Source organism: Girardinichthys multiradiatus, chromosome 22, assembly GCF_021462225.1.
Source record: "Girardinichthys multiradiatus isolate DD_20200921_A chromosome 22, DD_fGirMul_XY1, whole genome shotgun sequence".
Lineage (NCBI taxonomy): Eukaryota > Metazoa > Chordata > Actinopteri > Cyprinodontiformes > Goodeidae > Girardinichthys > Girardinichthys multiradiatus.
The window spans coordinates 39,097,531-39,119,434 of NC_061814.1; the positions used below are offsets into that span (position 1 = coordinate 39,097,531).

Consider the following 21,904-nt stretch of genomic DNA (forward strand, 5'->3'; position numbering starts at 1 on the left):
GAGGCCTTCATAGAATAGCTGCATTTATATAGAGATTAAATTATTGATAGTAAAGCGGGCTGAATACAAATACAACCCACACTTTTGAGATTGTTATTTATATTACATTTTTAAAAGCATGCTTGCATTTTCCTCAGCTTCACAATTATACACCACTGCGTGGTGGGTTTTCCATAAAATCTCAATTAAGTACACCGACGTTTGTAGCTGTGATGTGACAAGAAGTACTTCAACACTGATGTTTTGTAGGTCACCTGATGAAAGAGAAATCAAACTGTAAGAGAAGTGGATTCAGATAGTCCTCCATCTTGTCTACAATTTCTCTGAAGTGAAGTGCTAACTCTGTGTCTCCTGTCGTCTTCTGTATATGGGAACAAAACAGAGTAAAGGCAACTTTCTTATTGTTATTCAGTATTTATTGCTTCTCACCATAGATTACTTTCCTATTCGGATACATGTAGTTTGGCTACAAAACAAGCTGTCCCAAGTTTCCCCATTAAGTGAGAAAAAGACTGCACTGGAGTAAGGTTGTTTATATGAGGGTTGTTCTGTTTAATCCACAGTGAAAGAAAAGCCTCAGCAGTAACATGACAGACAAGAGACACCTGATGCACCTCAGACGTCTCCAGCTGGCTGGATTCATCCTTCAGGACTGAACGTTTGTTCTCCAGGCCGAAAACCTGAGTCTGCTCCCTAAGTGCCACTAGTGCCTGTGGGCAGACTGAAACCTTTACCACCTGAGAGCATGTCACTGGACCTGCAACAACACAAGTGACTAACAGTCAAACATGCACACTCACATAAACATGCAGGCTTTGTAATTGGTCCCCCTGAGCTCTGTCTATACCCCCTCTCTCTCTTCATGTGTCTGATGTTTTTGCCTCAATGCCTTTTCTGCTCTGCTCTCAAGCAACAACACATTCTCTATCCCACTACAGTAGCTAGGTCACATACACAGTCAATATTGTGTGTAAGCTATTCACAATTAGATCAGTGGTAAAGGGTCAAAGGGATAGCATGCTCAATACTGGATGCAACCTGTGTGATGTACAGAAAATAATTTGACATATAAGAAATAATATAGAGGAATATATGTCTTTGGCATTAGTTAAAGAATGGAAAATCTGGAAACCTGTTGGCTGTGTAGTCTTTCCTTTTTGATTTTCTGGAGCTTTGGTTGTCTCATAGAAGCCCCCATAGAGTTCAAAGCTAAAGCAAACATGGAACCAAAAAACAAAAACCATTCATAAATGGAAATGTTCAATTGAAAGCAGATTAATACGAAAAGATGTACCCATCATTTGAGTGCTGAAGCAACAAGATCTTCAGGTTGGGAGGGATTTCTGAAAGGATACTCAGGTGGCTGGGACTGATGGTCAGCTGACTGAAGGCCTGCATGAAAAATGACAATTTCAAGAGCAGAACTATCTGATCAGATAAATCTGTTCGACTTAAGTCAAAGGTTGTAAGAACGTTTTAATACAATAAGTATTTAAAACTAAGACCAACTTAAATTCTACAGAATAGCTTATAATTATTTATTTATTAAACCAGGAATGCCCCATTAAGATACAAATCTTCTGGCCTTTTTATCTCCAAGGACTTCTCCCATTCCTTCCCACAAACCTTTCCTTAAAAACATACCGTTGGGTTTTTAACCAGTTTTATTTGAAAGAAAAAAAATGTCCATTCTATTCTGTCAGTGCAGGAGGTTTGTTTTATTTTCTTTATTAGTAAGTAAAACATGCAGTCTTTATTGTGTTGGTTATTCAAAGCTTCTTTTGCATCGCTTTTTATCTATTATTAATTAAATGACTCATTTTTATGTTTAATCAGATTATCTTTCTCGGATATTAAAATTAGTTTGATGTTCTTAAACATTTAAATGTGTCAAAAAAGCCAAAACAGGAAGCCTTTGGGAGAGGCAAAAACTTTTCACATCCCTGTACATTAAAATAAAGTTATTTATGAAAATATTTGAGCATACAAGTAAGTTTGTCAAATCATCAGCATTACAGACAATAACTAACAAGCATCCTGTTGTTTAAAAGACTGCAGCAGCTTTGCAGATGTATTAAAAACCAGCTTGTTGACATGATAGAACGACACAGAAAAATACTTCAGAACTGAATATATTTGCAGCCAGCTTAATTTATGTGATTTTAAAATCCTTCTGAAGATTCAGAGCAAGCATCGTAGCAGCACCAACATTATGCCACCTATGAAGGGAGTTTGCTGGACTGTGTATGACAGCATCCATAAATCATGAGAGGGGTGTTTGGTGACCCCGTACCTTGGAGAGGTTGAGGACGGAGTCCCCCAATCCCCTCAGTATACTGCTGGGTCTCTTTTCCTGGGAGAGCAAGACATTCCTGTGGAAGCTGAGCAGAGCCGAGAGCTGGGACACAGAGGTGTCAGCGCAGGCAGAGCTTAGGACTTCAGCCGCCATAGCAACAGTGCAGCAACTCTGGGAAAAGGAGGAAGACTGATACAGGGGTTGCTGGGAAAAGGAACGATTTTAGTGAGAGACAACATGATGTGTCATCACAGCTGTATGTATTCAATTCAATTTACACATTTTGCACTCTTAATTACTCCAACATTTCAAGGCATGTAGTATATGCAACAGTGCAGTACCTGATAAAGGGCGAGGTATTGACCAGTCACTGTAGGGTCAGATTTCCCATGACACTCCAACATATTAAAAGAAGCCTCGGCCAAGATGGTGGAGGGTAGGTTGTGTTGCAGACACAAGCTGATGGACTCAGACAAGGCTTTACTTGCTTCGGCCAACAGTTGCTGTGCTTTATCTTTGCTCTGCCATATCACACAGAAACGGAGAAAGAAATGTCATAACAGTTATAAATCATTCTGCAGCATATTTCACAATTACAAACAAAACATGACATCAACAGCCGCTAAAACAATGTTGAAGGAAATATAAAAAAATGGTACATTGTATTTTATTTGTGTATTATTTTCTCAAAGCTTTATTTTACAGCTTAGAAGCCTGTAGTACTAAAACCCGTCCAGGTCGGTCGACCAAGAGATTACAACCCCAGAGCAAACAAAAGCATTCATGCCTGTGCAAAAAATGTGGGGAGGGGGGTGCCATCTCCCCATTGACTGGACATTCAAATAAGCAACCGAAAACACCTTTAGAGCACAGCTGACAAGTGACTCCACTCCTCCCACTAAAGGAATCATAATGTCTTTCAAGCCTTGCTGTGATTTTCAAATGCTTTGTTTGATTTTGACACAACTTTTTTTCAGTCATTCTTATAGCTACTTTTTCAGCAAATTGCTTTACCTTCTTTAGGATAAAAGTGTAGGAATAGACTAGAACCTCTGTTAAGGCAGCTATAGCTTTCCAAAAACACCCCCACCAGGCCTGAAGTATTAGGAGATATAGTGGCACAATTCATTAAATCACAATTTTCATCAATGTTTGCTATAATGCAATGGCAAAGGACTGCTTGACTCACCTTGGTGTAATAATACCAAAATATCCATCAGTACTATCACAAAGTCATATTACCAAATATTCTGCAGTCTTAATCTTTATTAAGATATTGATATCAGTTGTTATTCTTCAAGCTATACATAAATGTTCCCACATAACAATTACACTGCCCCATTTTATTCTGTCTTGAGTGTGACCTCTCAGATCTTTCTGCTAACTCTGAATAGGAAAACTATGCAGAATGCTCAGTTTTCCATCAGACGGTTTGTGATGTGAGGAAGAATCCCAGATTAGAGAGAAGTCAGAAGCGATGGGGTCACTTGACAGGAGGCATGTACCTGCAGCTCAGCACTTCTGTCAGAGGTCATGTTCACTTCTTTTCTGCTTGAATCACTGTGTTTCTTGGAATTCTCCTCTGCCGTGGGAACACCTTTAGAATCCGACCAGGCTTCCTACAGCACAAAGATGTTTAAGACCCTTTGGAATAAAAACATTTCAAAAATCCGATGCACGTACATGTTTGATATGCAATATATATAACGCACAAGTGAGCACTTCTAATGTTTACCGGCTTGTGTTTGTGCCAGAGAGCCCTCACATACATGGGCTCCTCCTCCACAGCCAGCAGTCTCAGGTACTTTCCCATCAGAGTCAGGCAGTGAGTTCTGATCTCCATGTTGTCCAAGGATTGGAAGTTGGCCGCAGCCAACTGGCTGAGAATTGTCTGCCCCAAGGTGCTGCTTGTTCGCTGCCATTCCTGGATGACACACAAGCAAATTAAGACTAAATGTGGAGATGGATCACACCCGAACCAATTACAATACTGTGATCAGAAAATGAAGTACACAGGTTTTTTTCCAGATGCGACTGCATGCAATTACGGTGCTTCACACTTGGCAGAAAAATAAAACACTTTGGAAACAAGATGTTAACAAAAATGTAATATATTTTGGCATAAAGTGCTTTTCTTTTCTTTTTTTCTTTTACCAAGAAATACAGTTTACAATGCTGCGTTGCAGAAGGACTACTGGCATCTAGCAAGAAAACATGACATGCTCTGGTTTTGGAATGTAATAAAAAAGTTTAAAATAAATAAATTAATAGAATTTATAATACAAATGTTAAATATCTGATGCATACAGTGCCTTGAAAAGGTTTACCCCTTAAACCTTTTCCATTTTCTCATGCTACAACTACAAACATTAATGTATAATATTGAGATTTTTTGTAACAGATCAACAAATTTTTTTTATAATTGTGAAGTGGATAAAAGAATATATATTTTTACAAATTGACAAATAAAAAACATGAAAAAAGTGGGTTGTAATTAACATCAATAAATAAAATGTAGTTTGTAATTCTGCTCCTTCTGACCTTAGCTAAGCACAGATGTTCCTGCATACCACCATTCACACATGATTATGCCCATGTTCAGTACAACCTTAAGGACATCTTTTAACAGCCTGATTAGATAAGTGAGTGAGTCTGTGAACCTGGATGGAAAGGTTTGGCTTTGTGTTGCTCTGATCAGCGCCTTCGTGATCTTTTTAAAACCAACATTAAAGAAATCTGAAAGGCCATTTTATTGACTTTTCATTAGTTAGTATAATACTATTATGGTGGTTTATAAGAAGTCTGTGGTGGTTAAGACATCGTTGTACATGATATACTTGATTACATCCCAACAGAAACAGACTTTTAAGTCTCTTACCATTTCTGTGGAGTGTGGCTGTAGTGTGCTCCTTGTGAACTCTTCCACTGCTATTTCAGTAGATGTCTTCTTTGAACGGGTCAAAGCTTGGTGTGTCTGCTCAGCACAATGCTCCTCAAGAATTTCCAGGCAAAATTCTGTCAAGCCTAACCGCAGGTGCAAAAGTTTCCTAATGGATTTCAGCGACAGGTCGCAACTCTGGAAAGAGCAAGAGAACAAATGTTTAATCCACATCTAAACTGAGAAGATGTACACAATATAATAATAACCAATATGCAAATCAAATCCACCTGTGTGTAATTTAATCTAGTGTAAATGCTGCTGTCCTGTGAAGGCCTCAGAGGTTTGTTAACAAACATTATTGAACAAACAGCATCATGAACACCAAGGGACACAGCAGGCTGCTCTGGGACAAAGTTGTGAAGAAGTTTAAAACAGGTTAAAATATAAAACAATATCCCAAGCTGTTAATATTTTACAGACCACTGTTCAATCCATCCTCTTAAAACATCAAGAGTATGGCACAACTGCAAACCTACCAAGGCATGGCCGTCCATCTAAAGTGACAGGCCAGACAAGGAGAGGATCAGTCAGAGAAGCAGCCAAGAGGCCCGTGATAACTTTGGTGGAATTACAGAGATCTACTACTCTACTTATCTGGCTTTTATAGAAGAGTAACAAAGAGAAAAATGTGGTTGAAAGAAAGCTTTGAAAGGTCCTGTGTGCAGTTTGCCACAAGCCTTGTAGGGGACAGCGCAAGCATGTGGAAGACGTTGGTGTGGTTTGATGAGCCCCAAAACTCTGCCTGTGGAAAAACGGACACCGCACATCATCCAGAACATACCACCAACGTCAGGAAACACAGAGGCAGCAGCGTCATGTTGGAGGAATGTTTGTCTTTAGCAGGGACAAGGAAGCTATCAATATTGGAAGAAAGCCTGTTAGAGGCTGCAAAAGACTTGAGGCTAGGTCGGAGGTTCACCTTCTATCAGGAAAACAACCTTAAACATACAGACAGACCTACAGTAGGATGGCTTAAAACAAAGCATATACATGTGGTAGAATGCCCAAATCATAGTCCAGACCAAAATACAATAGAAAATCTGTGTCAAGACTTGGAAAATGTATGTTCACAGAGGTTCTCCATGCAATCTGACTGAATCTGAGCTATTTTGCATAGATGAATGGGCAGAAATATCAGTCTGTACATGTGCAAAGCTGGTAGAGGCTTAGACATATAACTTGGTGCTATAATAACAGCATAAGTTGGTTCTACCAAGAATCGGTCGGCGGGATGAAAACAGATGCATGACACACTAGATTTTTATATGTGAAAAAAATTGAAGATCAAGTATTATTTTTATTCTATTAAATTATTCCAAGCTTTGTTTTGGTCTGTCACATAAAAGACCAATAAAACTAGTTTAAGTTTTTGAGTGAAACATTACAAAAAGTTAAGAAGTCAAAGTGTTATGAGTACTTTTGCAAGTCCATGTATGTATAATCAGACAATATGGTGATAAATGTGAAAAACAACAGCTGAGTGACAAGAATGGCAGATTCAAGCACTCACAGAATTATAAATAACTGTGGCACATGTTTTCTGAAAATACATTAGTAAGCACAAGAAACATAATCTGCACATTAGCTTGAATGCCAAATTATTTGTGAAACTGGGCTCTAGCTCCATCTGCTGAAAGATGAGGGCAAAAACATGGCTTCTTGTCACTGTGGCTGAGAAAATCATTCACAGAACATCTCATCAAAAACTCAATTGAACAAGGATTTGCAGCAGCTGTGAGGGCTCTTCAATCAATCATCTTTCTTTGTGATTCTATCAACATTTGAATCATAGTTTCAGTGAGCAGTATGGCAGTCCGTCTCTGTCACAGAGATTCTCCTGAGATCGTATCTATGGGAGATTTTCTTCAATGCTTGGAGGATTCAAACACCCATCTGCTGCTCCAGAACCATCTGTTCCATCTGTTGATCCAGAACGCTGCTGCCCGCGTCCTCACTAGAACTAAGAAAGTGGAGTACATCACCCCGGTTCTAAAGTTCCTACATTGACTCCCTGTAGCTCAGAGAATAGACTTTAAAATACTTCTGTTAGTCTATAAATCACTGAATGGCTTAGAACCAAAATACATTACAGACTTGTTGTCAGTGTATCAACCACCCAGACCTCTCAGGTCTTCTGGCTCAAATCTACTCTGCATACCCAGAACCAGAACCAAACATGGAGAAGCAGCTTTTAGTTCTTATGCTCCACTAATCTGGAATAAACTGCCAGAAAATAGTAAAAGCACCAAAACCCTAAGTTGCTTTAAATCAAGATTAAAAACTTATTTGACTGGGCCATTTAACATTATTAGTTAAGTTTTCAGTCCAGTTTTCCTTTCATTTTCTTATCCATCATTCTGTTCTCTATATTTTATTATTTTGTTTTTTTTATTATCTTTGTTGTTTGATTTTCTGTATCATTGTAATGTTTTTCCTTATGTACAGCGCCTTGAGTGCCTTGTTGCTGAAAAGCGCTATATAAATAAACTTGACTTGACTTGCTGCTGACATATAATACTAAGGGATGCTTTACAAAGCTTTGTATAAAAGACCTAATAAAACAAAGCAATAGAAGGAATTACAAATTCATCATTGACACAACAGCAAAGACTTAAATATCATTCCTATAACTTTTAATTCCTCATTCCTCTTCGTAAATAAGTTTATAAAAGAAAAATATCATCCTTTCCCAAAACAAGCATAAGAATATCTAATTTGGATGATAAGATTTGCCATCTGCACATATCCTAAATAAGCCAGCAGTGTTCATCACAGTGATTGGCTCTTACAGTAGAAGACTGAAGGAGCCAAACTAACAGATTTCCACAGCTGTTCAGACAAAGTTTCTCAGTCAAATTGTTTGTTAATCAACTTCCCTAAAAGTTAGTAGCAATCTGTGAGTTTTTTTCAATATCACTGCTGGTATTTAATGAGTCCACTGGCGTTATTATTTTAGTTCTGCAGAGCCCTACACTTTCACAGAGCTATATAAAAGGTGCTGCTTATAATCAAAGCCTAGAAAGTATAGCATGTGTCCATGTAGAAACTAGATCAAAATAAATGGTGCTCTAGAGCGTCTTGCAGAAGAATTTATACTCCTTCAACTTTTTCACATTTTGTCACATTACTACCACAAACTTTATTAGGATTTTATGTGACAGACCAACACAAAAAGGTGTAGATTTGTACTTAGTCTTTAGTATTTACTACTTTTTTGAAGATTTTCACAGTAATTACAGCTGCAAGAGTTTTGTATGTGTCTATGAGCTTTGCAAATTCAGAAACTGTGTTTTTGACCATTCTTCTTTGCTTAATAGCTCCTGACCGGCTCATTCTAACACATTAATGTGTTTTGATATGAACCATTACAATGTAGCACTGGTTGTGTGTTTTAGGGCTGTTGTCCTATTAGAAGGTGAATCTCTGCCCCAGTGCATCTTCCAGTCTATGACAGGTTTTCTTTTAGGACTGCCTGTTAATCATCTTAATCAATTTCCCCATCAGCTCTGACCAGCTTCCCTGTCTCTGCCACGAAAAGCATCCCCATAGCATGATGCTGCCACCATCATGCTTTCCCCCAAGGATAGTTTTCAGGATGATGTATTGTTCAGTTTCTGCCACACTTTGCATTTTGCAAGCATGGCAAAAAGTTATATTGCTGTCTGATCTGAGCAGAGAATCTTCTTCCAAGTGTTTTCAAACTGCACAACAAATTTATGGATTCTTTCAACAGCGACTTTCTTGGTAGGTTTGCAGTTGTGCCATATTCTTTTCACTTTCAGATGATGGATGGAACAGCCCTGTGTGAGATATTCAAAGCTTGGAATATTGTTTTATAACCTAAACCTGCTTTGAACTTCTCCACATCTTTCTCCCCTTACCTGTCTGCTGTGTTACTTGGTCTCCATGATGCTGTGTCTTCACTATTGCTCTCTAAAAGCCTTCATAGAACAGCTGGATTTATACAGAGAATAGATTACACACAAGTGAACTCTGTTTAATTAATCAGGTTACTTCTCAATACATATTTAGGGGTATGTTAGTAAATGAGGCTGAATGAACATAAATGCAGCACCTTACAGTTTTGTATTATTAAAAACGTTTAACCTTACTTACACTTCAAAATAATGCCCTACACATAGTCTGTGTGGTGTTTACATGTCTGTGGCCAAATCTAGTTAGTTCTACAAAATCACAGCCATGAAAGAGTCACATTAAACTGGAGTAGTAGAGAACTAAATGCATCTGAAGATTTGCTCTCTGAACTTTATGTGCTGAATGTTGAACATGTTAACAGCTGATGCGCCTCCAAAGATAGAAAGATTCTCAGAACATGTGAGATGTAATCCCTCCCACGGTTTCTGGGAGGACATCATCATCTTGAAAGCTGTATTCTGAAGGAACACACTTTATTTACCTCCTGAGGCGCAAACAGCCTCTGATCACGTAGCACCACATGCTCCTGCAGCGCGACAGCCAGCTGCATATGGGAGAGGCCGTCGAGCAGGTATCTATGTTTCTCCTCTATGTCAGTGACCTTACTGCCTAGAAGCCTGCAAAGAAATGAAAATTTTGGTCTTACTGTTTTTCATACTGTTTCCTAATTAGACGAGGGCCAATTTCTGGTGTCAAGGATGTTAAATATAAGCTTTCAAAACCAAAAAAAAACATTTCTGTCATAGTGTTACTATGTTTTAAACTTTTTAATAAGATCCCAGAGAAAGTGTTCCAGTGACTGAAGTTTCTCCGACAGTTTGGAGCATTAAGTAGAGCAGCTCTACTTCTCACCCACTTATTGCTGTGATCTTGCAGTTAGCTGGCTCTACAAAAGCTCACAGACTTTTCTTTGCTTACTAGACACATATGTCCAGTTGCAGAAAACACTGTTATAATGTGGAAACTAAACACCATATCTATTAAGATCTTAAATTTCAATAAATGTTAAAAGTAAAATTATGATTCAATAAACAGCCCAGTCATTTTAATGTTGGATCATATTACTGTTTACAAGGTTTTATGAAAGATATCAAAAAAATTATTAGATCTTTGGAGTCCGAAATATTCTGTTTTTACTTTTACAGTTAAATTCAGATCTGATAGGACAGCTGAGTGACGGACTGACCTCAGACCGAATGCACAATCTCTATGTGCCTCTGCAGTCTGTTGTCCGCAGTTCATTTTGGTGAAAACACCTGCAGACACTCTGAGTGTATCACATGCAGCCATTAGCCTCTGAACAACCTCAGTGCTGAAGGTCTCTGCAGTCATAGCGTCAGCAATGGCTCGAATAGATTCAACTGCACCTCTGAAACAAAGAACAACCTGAATTATTCCATGTTTACATGTGAACATATGTTTAGACGGCCCTTAAAAAAAATGTCTGAATTTCATCGTATTAAAAAGCAGGTGGTTCAGATGCATTAGATATGACCTAAAGCAACCATAAGACAAAATTAGACCCAAATACAGAATTTTTAGGTCATCCTAACCACTGAGGATAAAATTACACACTACCTAACATGCTTAGAGGTCTGGATTTACCTCCTTTTTTTTTTTTTTCTCCGTGTCCTGTCCGGCAGAGTAGCGCTAAGAATTGTTGTCTAAGTGCTAAGAAAAAGCCCAACAGATTTACTTTCACAAATAGACCAAAAACATCCGTTGACCTGTATAGTATACTCTATGAAGGATTTTATTTTGTATTAATTGTAAACTGGGGTTACTAGTCATTTTAAAAGTTCTGGAACATATCTGAGACCAGAATGTTTGGCCAAAGTTAACTGATAAGTCCACCTCCCATTTCATAATACGAACAGAAATTGATTCATGTATATTAGACAGTCTCCTGTATGTTTTAGACATTAACTTGGGGGAACTGAGTTTTAGGAACTCTAGGACACTTTGTAACCCAACGTTTTTAAGCCGAAATTTATTTTTTATTATAGATTTAATTTGTTTATATTCTAAAAATATATTTTTGTCCATCCCATATTGTATAATTAATCTGATAAATGGGATGAACTGAATTCCTTCAAATATATGTTCCAGCTATTCAATTGCTTGACTCTTCCAGTTTGGAAAGTTTATCATAATATTTTTTTATAGGATGTCAGGGTTGTTGCAGATGGGTGTACGTCTGCATGGGTTTAGTGAAGACCCTGTCATTTTTAGATATTCCTACCATGCTGTCAGAGAGAAATGCTGATATTGAGGCTTTTAAAGCATACATGTTGTTTTATATTTGAGCTAATAAATGGTAGATCTGAAATAATGTCTGTTCTACGTCTAGTCAGGGTTCATCTAGAGGACTGTGTTTAAACCATTTTGAGATGTATTGTAGGCTACTGGCTAAGAAGTAATGATGAAAGTTAGGCAGATCTAGTCCTCTTTTGTCTTTGGTCTTTTGTACTATTTTTTAAGCTAATACGCGGGGGTTTATCTTTACAAAGAAATTTAGTGATGGAGGAGTCTAGAGATCTAAACCAGTCAGATGACGGTTTATTTGGGATCATTCAGAATAAGTAATTGATTTATGGCAAGACCATCATGTTTATTGAAGAAACCTTAGCCATGAGTGATATGGGTAGAGATTTCCATCTAGCAAGATCATCTTCCACTTTTTTTAAAAGCGGAATGTGGTTTAGTTTTGTTAAATCTGCCAATCTAGGAGAAACATTAATACCCAAGTATGTAATATTCCACGACTGTAGTTGTGTATTAAGGGATTAAATAAAATATTTACCTCTTTTCTAAAGACGTGATCATTGATCTGAGCCCTGGAAGTCTGTTTACTTGCAGTCCTGCAATCAGCTGTAAAGCCTTGCAGCCTTGTGTGATGATTTGATTAACCTGTAAAAACATAGACATGTTCCTGTGTGAAATGTGTCACATGTAATCTTCAGTTAATGGGCTTGTTCATCACCTTGGTTTGTAAAGCTTGGTCCCTCTGCCCTACCACAGCTGTGACCCAGATGAGAGTGAGTTGGTACCAGAAATCATGGTCCCCCCCGAGGGTTTGGGCTTTATCCAACAGAATCACAGCTTTGGCATAATTCTGCTCCTCGCAGGCAAGAGCTGCCAGGCTTAATAAGCTTTTTGCTTCAGCAATCTTGTCTCCAAATTCCTGAAAGTGTATAAATTGAAACAAACACTCAGTGCTGAACACGTTTATTGTGATACATGGTAAATATGTATAAAATATTTAAAATAATAAATTTTAATGGCAGTGGCACCTCACTGTTTTTAAAAAAATCCAACCTTTAATTTTAATACATTTATTCAGTAAAAAAAAACAATCATGCTATATTTTCTATCTGTTTTTAACAAAATAAAAAGAATCACTGGTACCCCTGCTGTTAATGTTTTGTACAACAGGAACCCAGTAGGATAGCACTGGTACTTCTACAACATTTCATAAGTTGGAGCATACACGGAGAGGGATCTTTGACTATACCTCCACGTACAATCTATCTAGATCATCCAGAGACCTGCTAATCTCCCATCCATTCTTTTCTTAAGCTCACCTCACAAACTTTCTATAGGATTTCGGTTTGGGGACTGAGGTGGCCTTTGCAGAAGGCTGATTTTGTGCCCAGTGAACCATTTCTGTGTTCATTTGGCCACGTTTAAGATGTTTTTTTTGCCACATTTACCATTTTGATGGTAGAACTGAAAAGCCTTTTTTCTGGTATCACTCTCAAACGACTGGTTTGCATGTAAATTCTTTCTAATTGTTGATATAGATACTTGAAAATGTCACTTTTTGGTAAATTTGGGTTCTTGTTTAGCCTAGTTCACCACTATTTCAAGCAATGGTGGAAGCGATTGCCGGATTTCTTCAAGTAAACAATAATATAAAACAATTATGTTGCGTACTGACAACAGTAACACTTTGATACCATCCAGTTAAATGGGACTTTTTTAAAAAACAACTTCACAGTTTAATCTCATGTTTTATTCAGTTCTGATTTGGAATGGATGAACCCAGATTCCCTGATATAATGGGTTGTTGGACCTAATTCTCTGTACAGGCTTTAAAAGTAGAATACAGTATTATTAACTGATTAACATAGGGCCTCACAAACTACAAGCTGGTAAAAGAACACTCTGAACACAGCAAATTGATGGTAACCATGGACAGAACAGCAGAAAATCAAATTATGGGAATATGTTTTCATTTTTAGCTTCTAAATGGCTGTTTTATTGTGAATTTGAAAATGCACCAAAAAGCTAACTTAATTTTCAACTTACCCTAGCCACCATGAGGGCCTCTGCTAGAAGTTGCCTGGTTGAGTGATAAAGACCCAAGCTGAGGCAAACCTCTGCTTTTTCCAGCCAAATATCTTGAGAAGTCACATCCTTACCTAACCACCCAGAAGAAATCTGTTCACACAGTTCAGCTTTCTGAAAATTCCCAACATGCAGAACAATAATATTTAAACCTGGCAGATATTAACATATATTATATACACACGCAAAGATTTTCAAAAGATTAAAAGAAAGCTTGAATGTACTTTGTGAGAAGCAGCTGACCTGATTATAAATTTGGCCAAGTCTTTTCCTCTCCTGTGAAATAATCATGTCTTTGTGGCACCTGCAGTCATGATTAGAACGACAACATTTGTAATGAAAGATGTTCAAACAATAAACTTGCATGTTTGAGTTTACAAACCTAATCTGTTCGAGTTCTTGGATTTTACTCAGACTCTGAAGCTTCTCCTGATATGATGAATGGGAGTCTAACCCAAGCTCAGCACATGTGCTCACAATTCTAATTAGATGAGGAAGAATAACAATTAATGTTAATTTTAGATAGGATTTGATTCAATAAGCAGCCCAGTCAGTATAATGTTGGATCATATTACTGTTTACAAGGTTTTATGAAAGATATCAAAAAATGTTTTAAAGGAACTGTCCTGATTTTTTTATTCTGGTACAGCTACAGAAAGGAACTCAATAACTTAACAGTGATCCCTCTACTCTTTGGTGACTGGAGTTACTGGTGAGTTGTACTTATTGAGGTTATTTTCTGCCCTAAGGGGAAATGATGTTTCCATCTTGCTCTGCAACTAGGTCTTTGCTTCAGTTTGAAGTAGATTTTTCTAACAAGTTAAAGCCATATGACATAAACTTTTCAGAACCTCTCCTGCAGCAACTAAAATCTTTGTAAAGTTTCCACAGATGTGTCTAGCTACTTAATTTAAATATTAAGACATCTAGAGGGACATTTCTACTTCAAGAACCCTTTCCAGGATTATTACCCTTCCCTAAATTTCACTGTCTCTAGCAGGATTAAAACAGATTATAAATCTGGCTGGGTGATATGACAACATTGGATTTTCCAGGATTTACACATGTTGACAACGTACCAAAGCAGAGTTAGATAGTCTAGAAAGCAAATTACATGCATTGCTGCTCTATCCTCCTGCTCAGACTCATTAGTTTAGTTTTTCTCTTTTTGGTTCAGTTTTCATGCGATAGGATAAAATGGTTACTGGTTTTGTTGACTACCATATTAGTCCAATGGAATTACCATTTTAAAATGAAAAGACCATTCATATTCAGTTACCGCTCTCTTAGAACTCTGCAGCAGAGATATTTCAACTGTCCAAGAACATCAAGTGTTAAATGTTGCTGTATTTTGGATAATAACAGTGCATGGAAGGTTGTTGAAGATTGTTTTTGTCATCCTTTCATCCAGAAGGATTTAGCATGAACAGCCCTCTTCTCCTGCAGCCATTAGCTGCCTAGCGACTTATAACAGCTAAGTAAATATTTAGCCGGATGCTTCTGGTCTTCAGAATGATCTGCTTTGTCTGTTTAACTTCTTAGTTTGTCAGATTTTTGGACTTTGAAAAATTGTATCTGAATGTCTGTTTATACTCTGCAAGACTACCATAATAAGCCGTTAGACAACAATCTAATTTAAAGAGTCAGTATACAACCCTTCACAATAAGAGCCTTAAGCATACACAAAGCACTGTGAACATCAAATAGAAGTTTAAAGCTGATATCCTCTCTGCTTGTAAAAGCTCAGCAGCTTAAACCTGAAGGCTTTGTTTGTTCAGGGCGCCGATGTCCACATGATTTGTTTTACTGTCACCTACCCCTAGTTGCCTAGGTAGAAAAGTTGGTGCAGATAACAGCCCTGCAAGGGAGGTAGCACTTTTATTAGCTCTGTGGAGCAAGAGTAAAAGGCATTTGGGATTGTTTGAATATTTTAAGCAATGCTTTGGTCATTCCACTCCTCTACAGTTCATATTTTCTGCCAACTTTAATTATTATAGACATTAAGAGCTCTGCTTAGGGCTTCCTGTGGAGACAGAGGGAGTACATTCTAAAATCAAAGCAATATTTTATATATATTTGAATCTTTTACAGTTTTTATTTTTCAAGGCACAAATACCACCGTTTGGATTTGGGAAATAAAGTATTCATTGTGTGTGTGAGTAGTATTGTGGGCCATATCTTCCTTAATGTATTAAAGATTTTAATTTTGTCAGGACTGTCACACCTCTGTTACTATATATATATATATATATATATATTACTGTTCCAGACTTCCACTGACTTTACTAAAGTTTTCAACTGTAACCGCTGGGAAACAATCTAAGGTTTTGCTTTATTTGTCAAATGTCACAGTTTTCTGTCACATTTGAGAGCAACTCCATCAATCTCTCTCTATAAACTACAGAGTTTAATTCTGTTTGTGGAAAGATTATATGCATTTCTGCTGTACAAATAGAAGTTTGAAGATTAAAAGGCTACAGAGGCCTGGCTAAGGGCACCTCTTAATCTTCTTACTCAGTCTGAAGCACCAACATGTGCATGTAGGTATCGAGGAGGAGCGACCCTCTCTGTATCAGCAGACCTAATTCACCTAAAACAGCTTTACCTGAGCCTGTAAAGATCAGAGAGGCTCCTCCTCTCCAGCAGGTCATGAGCAATAATCTCAGCGAGGTGCAGTATAGGCAGAGTGAGATGTTCGAGAGACAGTGAGCGCAGCTCTTTTTCTAGCAGCCTTAGATAAAACAGGCTTTGATACTTTAGACAAAAACACAGAAAAAGAAGGGTTTAGAATCCATGTGGACTCCATGTTAACAAAATAACCTCCATCTTACTGACATTTTATATTTACACATTGATCATGTGTAAACACAATGGTATTTAAACAAAACCTAGGTTTAAATTCCTGCCTTCATTGTGATATAAAGAAAACAGTTATTCAGAGGAATCTCAATACAAAGTTTTACATTTAAATACATTGTCTTGCAAAAGTATTCATACCCCCTGAAGTTTTTTTCATACTTTGTTAAACATAGTGTTGAAAGAATCCTTGCTATGGAGAAAGCTGCTCAAAAGTTATAGGAAGATGGATGAAGCAAAATGTACGGCATTCCAAGAAGAAAACCTGTTAGAGGGTACAAAAGACTTGAGACTGGGGCTGAGGTTTACCTTCCAGCAGGAGCACAACCCTAAACATACAGCCATCATATGTTAGAATAGCTCAGTCAAAGTCCTGACCTATATCCAACTGAAAATCTATGGTAAAATTTGAAAGCTGATCACAGATACTCTTGATTGAGCTATTCTGTAAGGAGGAATGGAGAAAGACCTCCGTCTGAAGATGTGCAACGCTGGTAGAGTTACACCCCAAAATACTAACAGCTATATAAATACTAAATGTGGTTCTACAAGTTATTGACTTAGAGTTTCTAAACAGTTCAGAAAACCATTTTCCTTCCGCTAAGCTGTGTTGGCCTATGACAAAACCCAGATAAAACACATGGAAGTTTGTGGTTGCATTGTGACAAAATGTAAAAAAGTTGGAGCGCTGTGAACATTTTTTAAGGAACTGCTGCCAAGACGTAAAACGCAGCATCTGCTTTCCTGACAAACATTTGCTTTGTCAAAAAAGAAATCCGTGCCAACACCACATATGGCTCATCATTAGGCATCATTATGACACTGGGAAATCTGAGAGTGAGCTATATTACAGACATACCTGGTTTTTAAAGCTGTATTTGTTGATACAGTGGGGAGTGTTGCTGGTTTTGAAAATCTGCCTGGTCTGCTCAGGACAGATATATCGAGCCCATTCCATCAGGGTCGTGGGAAGACTTAAATCCATCTTAGCAGAGTTTTGTTTTTCTTCTGTCAGGACAGGCTGGTCACACACACAAAAGAAAGACAACTGACACTGTCCTTCATTGCTGTTAGTCAAGTCAGCATCAAACGCTTGCCTACCGCCTAGTTTTTGAGAAATTTGTTACGTTCAGATAATTGTCATAGGAAGAAAAAGAAAATGTATATTGTTATGGCAATAGATGGTAAACAGGTATTTACAGAGTTACAACAATTTATGTCAAATTAAAGTAATTTTCAACAAAATATTTTTTTTGCTCTATATCTTTAACACATTGCCATGAAGGCGCAATGATTTACATCTATCACTTTCTTGTCTTTGCCTTTGTCTTTGCGTTTTGTGGATCCAGCAGAGGGAGGAGGACTGATTGGCTGAATCTTTGCCATCTCACTGGAAATCTCATAAGCTGCTGCCACAGAAACCTGCAAGAAAATAGGACGAATTAACTTAATGTACACAGTATTTACTAAAAACTTAACCAGCAATTATGTTTCTTTGATATACATTAAAAAAATTACTGAAGTTGATAAAATATAAAAAAGATAAGTGAGAATATAGAGAGAAATAGAATAAAGGCTTAGCATAATCCCTACAATCTCTACCAATAGCAATAGCAACTAGGGCCCTCATCTACGACGTGTGCTTACGCACAAAAACCTTGCGGGGCAATATTTTACGCACAATTTGGTGCATACAAAAATGAATGTTGTGTAAAGCTGGAGAACATCACCAACAGAAGAAGTCGGAGGGAAAGTTTCTTCCAGAGATCATACTAATCTGCTGGTACATGATGATGCATGGTTTATTAGCTGCTTTAGATTGCCCAGGGCAATTATTTTGGAACTCTGCACAGAGCTGGTCCCAGTTACAGAGGGAAACCAGGAGGAACAGTCCATCACTGGTGCCAGTGCAAGTTCTCACTACGCTGCGGTTCTTTCAAACGGCACTTTTCAGAGGGTGCTGAATCCCTGAGCTGGGCCATGCCATCCATATATATCGTATGGCCTCATCCATATGTTTCTCAGATATATATTTAATTCTCCTAAACCATGGCCAAAATGGTAAACATTATATTGAAATTTTCAGTAATTTGTTGGTTCCTAAATGTAATCAGAGCTATGGGCTGCTTTAAGGACACCAAATGTAAATTAAATTTTCCTTTGTGAATAGAAAGCATCTTTATTAAATATATGTGCAACCTATTTGTGAATTATTATTTTCCAAATCTGTCCTACGAACGCAACGGCACATTGGCCTCCTCAACTGATGATTCCTTTATACTGTAATAATAATTAGAATTATTTTAATTATAATAGTTGTATTGGGAACAAACTTCAAGCAGACTCCGTGGGCGATGGCTGCCTTTTAATGTGATGCTTTTTATCTGTCTGCTTTTTTATGGTTTTAAAGATTTAAAGTACTTCACATTGTTTGTGTGGTGATAGTCTTCCTAATAGAAATATGGAAGGAATATTCATGCCAACTATAACTGAGCGCAATGCAGAAGCTAGATAGCGCAGTATGGATTTGACACATAGCCTAAATTGCTAAATAAGTTTTATTCCAGCCATGGATTGTAATTCAGCTCCTACCGTGTTAACGGCATTTAACCTGCTGCCTCTCAATTTTTAAAATGTATTACTTATACCGGGGGAAATAATGACAAATGATTTTGAAATTTTTGCCTTCATTTCGGACACTGAGATCTGTATTTCATATTCAGTGAATCTCGTCTTTCTTACCTTACTGATCGCCTCCGTTGCCATGGTTATTTGGAGACGTGGTAGATGTCTTCCGGCTATTTATACTACTTTACATATGTATTTATGGGCGGAGACCGGGCGCTTCCAGGGCCGCGTGCAGCTGCGCAGAATTCACCGCAAATTGGGACATATGAAGGCTACGTGTGCAGTGACGTGTGAGCACAGTTTCGTATATCTGATTTTTTTTTGTGCACCGCAAGTTTTAGAATAGATCACTGGTCTATGAGAATTACATTACTAATACAGTGGCATCAGTAACTACGTCAACTTGTAAATAAGTGACATAATTCGTACATGACTTTAAATAATTACTTTTTTAATTGCTACATCTTGGTGATGGGTTTTTGAATTTATCTGTTTGTCCAACTTTAGGACCTGTCAAAAATGATTCCCAGATTCCTGAGAGCAGAGGACAAAGCATGTCATTAAAGTTGTAACCCTTTCCTGATTTCACTTAGACAATTCAGGTGTAATATTCTGTGGATGAATCTAGTCTAACTTAAAAAGATGGATCAGATTATATCGTCAGAATACTGCAAGGAATGTTGTGTTCTTTGATGAACGGATCCCAAAGGAAACATAAACGGAGTGAAAAGTAGTGGACCAAGAATAGACTCTTGTGTAACACCATAAGTGAGAGGAGCTGCAGAGGATATCCAAAATGTCGAAGTTTAATAATGAAAGTGGTGATGCAGTACCTGCCATATCTGAAGAACAAAGGTGTAGGCTTGCAGCAGGTTGTGCTGATGCTCAGGTGAGCTCCTGTCTGACATGACAGCTAGCAGAGTGTGTGCTTCTATTAATTGGTCAAGTCTGCACACCTCCTTTAGACTGGACAGGTTTTGTATGAATTCTCCATGGACTCCTACCAAGGAGTCTTTCTCTGTCTTTAAATCCCTTTGCACCCTGTCATCTACAAATAAAAAAAAGACAACAAATTAGAGCTTTGGGTGCTGGAAATAGGTAAACAGTGACAGCTCTGTTATGAGAAAGAACAAGATGACATAATGAGTCCAACCTGGTCCTGTTGCTTGTTCGGATCCTAAGTGTAGAAGGATGTCTATGGCCCACTGAACCTGAAGTTGGGCCTCAGATGTTGGGAAGTTGTGACAGTACAGCCATGCTCCAAATTCAAACAAAAGGCTGACTTTCTGCCACTGAGACTCTGTGTTCTGTTGGCAGATCCCACAAGGATACAAAAGAAGTCTATAATTTCTGTAAACAGTGGAGATTTCTTTGTGACTGTAGAGCTTATTGTGCAACTCGCAAACATGCAACTCTATTCGCGCTGTGTAGTAAAGCTTTATCTTTGCAAACTCAGGTGTAATGACATGCTGAGTCCACATGATGGTGGTAGAGATCCTTTATACCACAGGAAAGAGTTCCTTATTTTCAGGAGAAGGAAATAGTATGTTGAATTCTATCCAGCATTTAATTGAAAAATGATAACTGGGATTCAAACTTCAATGAACAACAATCTATCTGAATTCATCTGATGATATTCTTGTTTTTTGATCAAAGTATTTGAAAAAGGAGTGATACCCTGAGAGATGTGATGGCATTCTGGTAGCAGGTTAGCTGTTGGTTTAAAGTGATAGCACACAGAGCCGCCTGGTGCCACATCGGTGAACAACACTCTCCACCATTTTGTAACATCTGCATGTCATGCTCTATGCTTTCTCCCAGGCGTGCTCTAAGCAGTATGCGATGTTTGAGTAAAGCTCTGGAAAAATAAACAGAAAAGACAATGAAATAGCCGTTAGTCATGTTTGCACAGTGCCTCTCATCTTGCTCTTTAGTGTGTTTGTAACTTACAGCCGATGCTTGGTGGGAGGCATACCACTTATAGCTTTGTCCAGCAGCCTTAGAGAACATGCAAACTCTTCTTTCTCAATGTGGATGAAGACCAACAAACTGTTAATGGCTGCTCTCAGAAATAGTTCTTTGCCATCTTCTAAAAAGACACAAAATAGAAACAGATGTTTAGTTTAAACAGTGCATTGCAAAAGTGCTCACATCCTTTACATTTTTTCCATCTTTAGCCTCCTTAAAACCACAAATATATATGTTTCCACTGGGATTTTAGGGTATACACCCGTGCAAAGTACAAATAAATTATGACACAAATGTGTATTTATCATTCATTTTCTCTGATACACCTAAATAAAATCCAGTACAACCAAATGCCTTCATTAACCACCTAATTAGTAAATAGAGTCCACCTGTGTGTATTATATAGCTCTCTGAGGTTTCTTAGAAAACATTATGAATTCAATTCAGGTTTTATGTAGCACAAATTCACAACAAAAATCTCATCACCATCTTATCTCAGGGCACTTTACAAGACAAACAGACCAAATTTATAAACAGAAGTATTTAGTCAACTCAGTCCAATCATACGTATAAAGGGTTCAGAATTAGTTACACGCATTTCTGTTCAGTCCTAGTTTTAACACCAAGGAACACAAAAGACAGCTTAGGGATAAAGCAGGGTTAGGTTATAAAACAATATCAACAATCTAAAATAGCAAGACGACAACCTTAAAAATTAAATCTAAGCTATAATAGAATGATTTAGATCAAATATAATTATGTATAGCCCAGTCAAAGTCCAAACCTAAATCCAATTGTGAATCTGTGACAATACTGGTGTTCACAGGTACTTTCCATCCATTCTGACGAAGCTTGAGAAAAAGGTGTTTCTATAAAGTACTGACGGTGGGTAAGGAGGAGGGGAGGTGGTTTGACAGCCTGAAAGCACA

General features: G+C 37.8%; 1 protein-coding gene across 4 annotated transcripts in view; it reads right to left on the reverse strand.

The window, feature by feature from the left end:
• LOC124858663 (cilia- and flagella-associated protein 46) overlaps positions 1 to 21,904 on the reverse strand; it is an 80,748-nt gene that overhangs the window by 22,088 nt on the left and 36,756 nt on the right. For 3 of the 4 annotated variants that reach the window (XM_047350788.1, XM_047350787.1, XM_047350785.1), the window contains 23 exons: positions 20,958 to 21,096; positions 20,685 to 20,865; positions 20,161 to 20,314; positions 19,841 to 20,055; positions 17,679 to 17,801; positions 17,239 to 17,400; positions 16,129 to 16,277; positions 13,906 to 14,004; positions 13,767 to 13,827; positions 13,485 to 13,637; positions 12,157 to 12,357; positions 11,977 to 12,083; positions 10,360 to 10,542; positions 9,655 to 9,790; positions 5,175 to 5,372; positions 4,032 to 4,220; positions 3,802 to 3,915; positions 2,638 to 2,817; positions 2,294 to 2,467; positions 1,295 to 1,392; positions 1,133 to 1,209; positions 606 to 757; positions 255 to 361 (listed from right to left, as the gene is read on the reverse strand). In XM_047350788.1, the coding sequence (XP_047206744.1) occupies positions 255 to 361; positions 606 to 757; positions 1,133 to 1,209; positions 1,295 to 1,392; positions 2,294 to 2,467; positions 2,638 to 2,817; positions 3,802 to 3,915; positions 4,032 to 4,220; positions 5,175 to 5,372; positions 9,655 to 9,790; positions 10,360 to 10,542; positions 11,977 to 12,083; positions 12,157 to 12,357; positions 13,485 to 13,637; positions 13,767 to 13,827; positions 13,906 to 14,004; positions 16,129 to 16,277; positions 17,239 to 17,400; positions 17,679 to 17,801; positions 19,841 to 20,055; positions 20,161 to 20,314; positions 20,685 to 20,865; positions 20,958 to 21,096 (3,352 nt within the window). The remainder of the gene's footprint in view (positions 1 to 254; positions 362 to 605; positions 758 to 1,132; positions 1,210 to 1,294; positions 1,393 to 2,293; positions 2,468 to 2,637; positions 2,818 to 3,801; positions 3,916 to 4,031; positions 4,221 to 5,174; positions 5,373 to 9,654; positions 9,791 to 10,359; positions 10,543 to 11,976; positions 12,084 to 12,156; positions 12,358 to 13,484; positions 13,638 to 13,766; positions 13,828 to 13,905; positions 14,005 to 16,128; positions 16,278 to 17,238; positions 17,401 to 17,678; positions 17,802 to 19,840; positions 20,056 to 20,160; positions 20,315 to 20,684; positions 20,866 to 20,957; positions 21,097 to 21,904) is intronic. The other variant, XM_047350786.1, reaches the window with a different exon arrangement.